Below are 6,276 nucleotides of genomic sequence, written 5' to 3'. Positions count from 1 at the left end.
CTGTACTAACAAGGCTAAAACAAATCACAACCATTCAAGTGTTTCCAAATTACAACCTTTCACCAATTAACCTCCATTTGCTCATGACCAAGCTACCAAGGGGAGTTAACCAATGGACCTGCACTGAGCTGCAAAAGAAAACTACAAAATAGGTCAGCAACAACATCAAATGGCCTTCAGACTTGTAGTCCCAAATAAGCAAACATGAGCCTACCACCAATGCAACCATTAAATGCCCAACGATCTCACATTCAACAAGGGATTTCACAAGCTAATGCAGCTGGAGGTGCAGCAAATAGCCAACAAGCAAAGGTTATGGCTTCATCACATGTTGCCAGACAAGGAGAGCAAAGAGGACCACCGATACAGGCAGTTTCTAGGACTGACGAATTATTCAATTCACAACCAGATCAGAATTGGCGTCCTACTTCAAGAATGCGTGGAAGTCTTTCAGGTCAGCAGCTTACTGAAGACGTTAGGCAGCGATTAATTATGCCAACATCACCAAGAAGCTTGCTCAGTTCTTCATCGTTTCTAACAGCCAATTGAACATGCCTTGGCACAATTCTAGTCTTCTTGTTGTCCCTTGCAGCATTTCCAGCCAATTCAAGAACCTCAGCAAATCAGCATTAACTTCAACAATTTCCTTACTTCCTAATTCCAATTTGGATAAGTCTATTTGTAACAAAAGCAATGCAAAACGTGACACTCAGCAGATTATCCAGCCTTACCTATCCGATATCTCAGATTACCTTCGCACAATGGAGATGCAGGAAAAACGAAGACCAGCGGGTGATTACATGGATAAAGTTCAGAGATGCATTACTACAAATATGAGGAGAACATTGGTGGATTGGTTAGTTGAGGTTGCGGATGAATACAAACTTCTCCCAGAAACTCTTCATCTAGCTGTTTCCTACATTGACAGATTCCTATCTATCCATTCTCTCAATAGATCCAAGCTTCAGCTGCTCGGTGTTTCCGCTATGCTCATTGCATCGGAGTATGAAGAAATCACTCCACCAAAAGCAGTGGATTTCTGCCAAATTACTGATAACACATATGAACTGCATGAGGTTTTAGAGATGGAAGCTCACCAATTTCACTGCAGTAAAAAAGTAGAGTAATTAGCAAAGGCAGTAATTCCAGAAAACATCCCAATTTCGAATAGAGACAAAAATGAAGAAGAAAGAGTGGGTTCAGAATACCGTTTCCGGTTTTAGCATTAAACAAGCCCATCCAAACTGAGAACATCAAAGAGGATTTTACAGAGATACGCTTTTGAACACAAGGGCACCAATTTGAAACCCTAGCTGCAGAAATATAAAAGGAGAAGAGAATCAGAAATTAACGACAGAAAAACTTGGAGGCGGAAAATCTCAAACAAAAACCCTAAAATCCCAAAAACGATTACCTGGATTGGGAGGCCAGCTTCTTCACGCCTTTCACCACCGCCGTGACACTTTGTAAGAACTTCTCCTTTTTCCCTTTATCCTTTTCATATGCTTGTTGATGGAGATATCGTGAGAGTTGAGAGAGAGTGATTCTTTGAGTTTGAGAGCGTGAGAGGATTCGGTGAGGTCGCGATGAGAGAAGAGATTTCGTGAGGGAGATGAGAAGTTGAAAACGAAAGGCTAAGTTGCGAGTGAGAGGTTCGTGAGATTTAGAGAGCGAATTTGGGAGATTGAGAGAGAACAAGGAGAACGATCCTATTACCAATTTGTTTTTTTCCTTTTTTTCTTTAATTCGTTTTAAACAAAATAAGTTCTTTTGAAACCATTAAAAGTTTGTTTAAACCTAAGATTTAGTTAATATTAGTTAATAAATGTTTCCATATTTTCAATTCATATTCCCTGGAAAAACCCAACAGCCAGGCGGCTGGGTTTAACTACTGGTAGTCCAACAGACTTTTTTTTTATTTTATTTTAGTTTTTATTCTAATGTTTAATCTATTTTGGTTCATATATTTAAAGTAACATCAAATAATAACTAACCATGAGTGGTCTGGTGGAGAAGGGTAGTATCATAGTCTTGAGTGGGGTGGGTTCGATACTCATGTATAGCATTTTTTTTGGCATTTTATTTCTTTTAGCTATTTTATTTTCTTTTAGCATTTTCATTTCTTTTTATGTTTATGCCTTTATTATACTCATAGTTTCATTTGTTAATAATGCAAATTTGTTTTCTCTTAATTTCACCATTCATTCAAAACCATTTTTAAACTTATAAAAATCATATTTTTCTCGATTTAATATCGAGCCCATTTTCACACCCTTGTAAGTCGATTGCTTTTTAAGCATCGCCATCAACCTCACATAGCTTACTCTTGGGCTTTCTTACAATGAGCCGGTTCCTTTGCACTTACACTCATACATTGCATTATTTATTGTTTGGACCCGATTTAATTATTCCAATACTTTGAATCCCCATTCATAACAAATGTATCCCTCTCCCATGAAATGTATAATATTTATTCTTTCATTCTTTATTCATCTGTTAATACAAGAATTAAAATGAACATTCGATAACCATTTCAAAACAAGATCAAAACCTCGATCCAACGTCGAGTAATCATTTTTCAAAACCTAACAGAACCAGCACGTATTCATCCACCCTTTTGTAAGTCGATTGCTTTATGCATCGCCATCAACCTTGTAAGTCGATTGCTTTATGCATCGCCATCAACCTTGTAAGTCGATTGCTTCATGCATCGCCATCTACCCTTATCCCTAACGTCTCTCCTTGCTCCACCCGTCAATTCTTGTTCCGATTAGGTAGCACCCATTAGATAGAACCCTTTTGTATGATAACATAGGTAGGATTCCCTTATTCTTTTGTATGATAACATAGGTAGAATTCCCATATTCTTTGCATGCTAACATTAGGTAGATATTCCCATTTGTAAATCCTAAACACCTAAGTACATATTGCATGACAACTCTAGGGCAGAGCTTCCCCATTTCTTTTAGACCTTCCGTGCGTCTCCGATCCTGTGGCATGTCAATCCGTCCTATTGCAAAGAGGTAACTGCCTAAGACTCGATTCAGCGAGCTGCGACACCTACTGCTAGGACGTGAACACATTGCCCACTCTCCTTTGACACAACTGGTGTCCTTCTTTGTAAGTCCATGTTCAGATGGCAATCCCTATGTAGCCGAACTACGGCAACTCTGATTCTCATGTTCAGATGAGATACGTAGGCACAAGATGCGATGTCTTGCCGAGTTTGACTAACGACTAACAACTAATCCTTGTTTGCTTTCGCCCTTGTTGCGATCCTTTCTCTCGCCCTCGTTGCGATCGAGACCTTCCCTTTCTCTTGCCCTAGTTGCAATCGAGACCCTTTGTTCCCGTAGTTAGCTGAACTACGTTTTTGCTCTGATTCTCATTCCGGATGAGATACGTAGGCATAAGACGCGATGTCTTAGCGAGCACAATTACCCTTAACCCATAGGCAGCTGAGCTACGAAGACTCTGATTCTCATATTCAGATGAGATACGTATGCAGTGGATGCGACATCCGTGCGAGTCATTTCTTTGACCCCTTTCTTTTAGTAAATAGTACATTAGATAAACACACACCCTTTAGACAAGAACAACAAGAGTGGATCCCGTAGAGTACTACGGATGCGTAAGGGTGCTAATACCTTCCCTTCGCATAATCGACTCCCGAACCCAAGATTTGGTTGCGAGACCTTGTCTTTTCCTTTCCTTCTCTTTAGGTTTACTTTGAGCGTTTCCTTTCCCTCCTTTGGGATAAATAACGCACGGTGGCGACTCTTCTGTCATTTCTTTCTCGCCGGTTGTTTTTTTCGCACCCCTGTATTTTTCAGGTTGCGACAGCTGGCGACTCTGCTGGGTGATAACACGAAATTATATCACATTTTAAGACTTAATTCAATTAGATTAGATTATCATTTACTTTAGTTTATCTCATTTTATCAGATATTATGCAGTATTTCCTTGCTATTTATGTCAGGTATCCATTTTGAAGCAAAAGTGAAAAAGGAAAGAAAAGGAGGTGTAGAAAGGAGTAAAAAGGAAACAAATATCAAAGACCAAGCCCAGCCCAAAGAAAGCGCACGTTGTGCCTGTGACGGGCGTCACAAGGGTTGTGACGAGCGTCACACTAAAAGCACCCCTGTGACGAGCGTCACACATGGTGTGACGAGCGTCACACCATTCCACTAGCTTTTTGGCGCAAGTCACGCCCTCAGAAGAATTGAAGAGACGTTGAGAGAGTTCGTGTCCTATGCCCGCGCCGTGTATTTAGCCATGCTGAAGACTCGTGGGAAACAAAAAGCAGTTAGAAGCACTACTATAAATAGCTACATTAGAAACCTAAAAGGGTTCCGCTTCCTCTCCCCTCTTTTGCCGTCTACTCTGCCGAAGCTTTTCAAACCTTCTGTTTTAGCTTTTGCTTATTTTTCTTTTCCAGCATTGTTTATTTTATTTATTTCTTTTGCAAGCTTTACATTCTTTTTCCCTTGCAAATTTACCTTTCCCGTTTTAGCTTTTAGATATTTTTCGCATAATAGTTTCTACACCGGAAACCATTGTGCAACTTTATACTGGATTTAACCTTACGTTATATTCCAGTTTTATTTCCTTGATTTAATTTACTGTTTAATTGAAGAATCCAAGAACAAATCCTACCGGCTTGTGGTGGAGTGTTCAAGACTATTGTATTACGCATTCAGGTTCTTTAATCATTATTTAATATTTTGTTTTATTATTTATCTATATTATCTGCCTGGAATGAGTCTGTTTATGCATGATATAAATTCTTATTTATTTAGCATGTCTGGCTAATTTGCCTAGGTATCGGTATGTAAAGTAAGCAGAATAAGGGATCAAGACTGAGTCGGTCTATCTAAACTTAAAATCAAAATCAATCTTTTTACGGTCTCAACTTACAGGTTTAATAACAAGATTTTTTACAAAAGTAAAAGACATAAAGAAGTTAAAATCAATAGAGCGAGAGTTTGAGATTTTAACTGGACAGTGTAAGTTAGGCATTAATTCTAGATCAGGGCGAGAGCAAGTTTTAGAGTTAATTAAATTCTGACCTTTTCCAAAAAGTATTTTTAAAGATTGAATGTGAGGACGAGAGTTAAGCATTTGGATTTGATTATATAACCTAAGTCAACAGAGCGAGAGTTTGAGATAAGGGTGTTTAAAACGGTCAGCATTTTCTTAAAAGGAGTTTCTGCAACTTTATTGTTTTCAAAATATGGTTTTTGACTTAATTATAAGTGACAGCTACATTAATATAAAATCATGGTTTATTCAACAGAGCGAGAGTTTGAGATAAAACCTTTAACCAATAAAGTTAACCGAAACGATTCATTTTAAAACCAAGAAACCGACAAAGACTTGATTCCCTAGTTTTGACGAACTACATACCGATATCCGTTTCATTTATATTTAATCTAGATATTAGTTTAGCTCTTAGTTTTTCCCCAAACAATCAAACATTTTCACCTTAGATTTACGTAGTAACCTTAGATAACGGTATATCGATTCATAAGTCCCTGTGGGATCGATATCTTTTAAAACTACGCGATAGAACTGTGCACTTGCAGTTTGTATCCCATTCTCGACTCACCCAGTCGAGCGATCAAGTTTTTGGCGCCGTTGCCGGGGACTTTTATTCAATCGATATCGTAACTCTTCCGTTACGCTGTAGAGACTAAGGTTTCTTTTTCTTCTATTTTCTTTCTTTCGTTGATTTGTATGCCACGCACTCGCTCACAAGGCGAACCGCTCTATTTACGAATCAACGATATCGAACTATATCTCCGAGTCTTACGACGAATTCGGGAATATCGTGCTGCGAACAATCTCCCTCCTGTAGACCTTCCTGATTTCAAAAACATTTTTCCTTCGATACCCGAGATGGCAGAACCAGCTCGTGCTCTTAGAGATTACGCCGCTCCATCGCAAGATGAACCGCATTCAAGTATTGCTCCGCCCGCAATCGAAGCAAACAACTTTGAACTTAAACCTTCGCTGTTGCAGGCTGTGCAACAGAACCAATTCTCTGGAAATCTTACCGAAGATCCAAACCTTCATTTATCCGTATTTGTCCAATACGCTGATACTGTTAAAGCTAATGGTGTCACTTCAGAGGCAATTCGACTTCGTCTTTTTCCTTTCTCATTAAGAGATAGCGCTAGAAGATGGCTTCAATCACTTCCTTCCAACTCAGTCACCACATGGAACGAGTTGAAGAAAGTTTTTCTTGCCCGATATTTTCCGCCAAGCAAAACAGCT

The 6,276-nt window shown here is 39.0% G+C and overlaps 1 protein-coding gene across 1 annotated transcript; it reads left to right on the top strand.

Annotated features, from left to right (window-relative positions):
• The first annotated feature begins 551 nt into the window (after positions 1-551).
• On the top strand, positions 552-1,127 carry LOC127128790 (cyclin-A3-1). Its single transcript, XM_051058162.1, has one exon. It carries the CDS (start codon positions 552-554, stop codon positions 1,125-1,127), a length of 576 nt encoding a protein of 191 aa, XP_050914119.1.
• The last annotated feature ends 5,149 nt before the right edge of the window (positions 1,128-6,276 follow it).

The sequence above is a fragment of the Lathyrus oleraceus genome, chromosome 3 (assembly GCF_024323335.1).
Source record: "Lathyrus oleraceus cultivar Zhongwan6 chromosome 3, CAAS_Psat_ZW6_1.0, whole genome shotgun sequence".
Lineage (NCBI taxonomy): Eukaryota > Viridiplantae > Streptophyta > Magnoliopsida > Fabales > Fabaceae > Lathyrus > Lathyrus oleraceus.
This window is presented reverse-complemented; position numbering and strand designations above follow the sequence as displayed.

Bases quoted from the DNA above. Each gene is read 5' to 3' on its own strand.
- LOC127128790 (XM_051058162.1), top strand. From the start codon at position 552: ATGCCTTGGCACAATTCTAGTCTTCTTGTTGTCCCTTGCAGCATTTCC.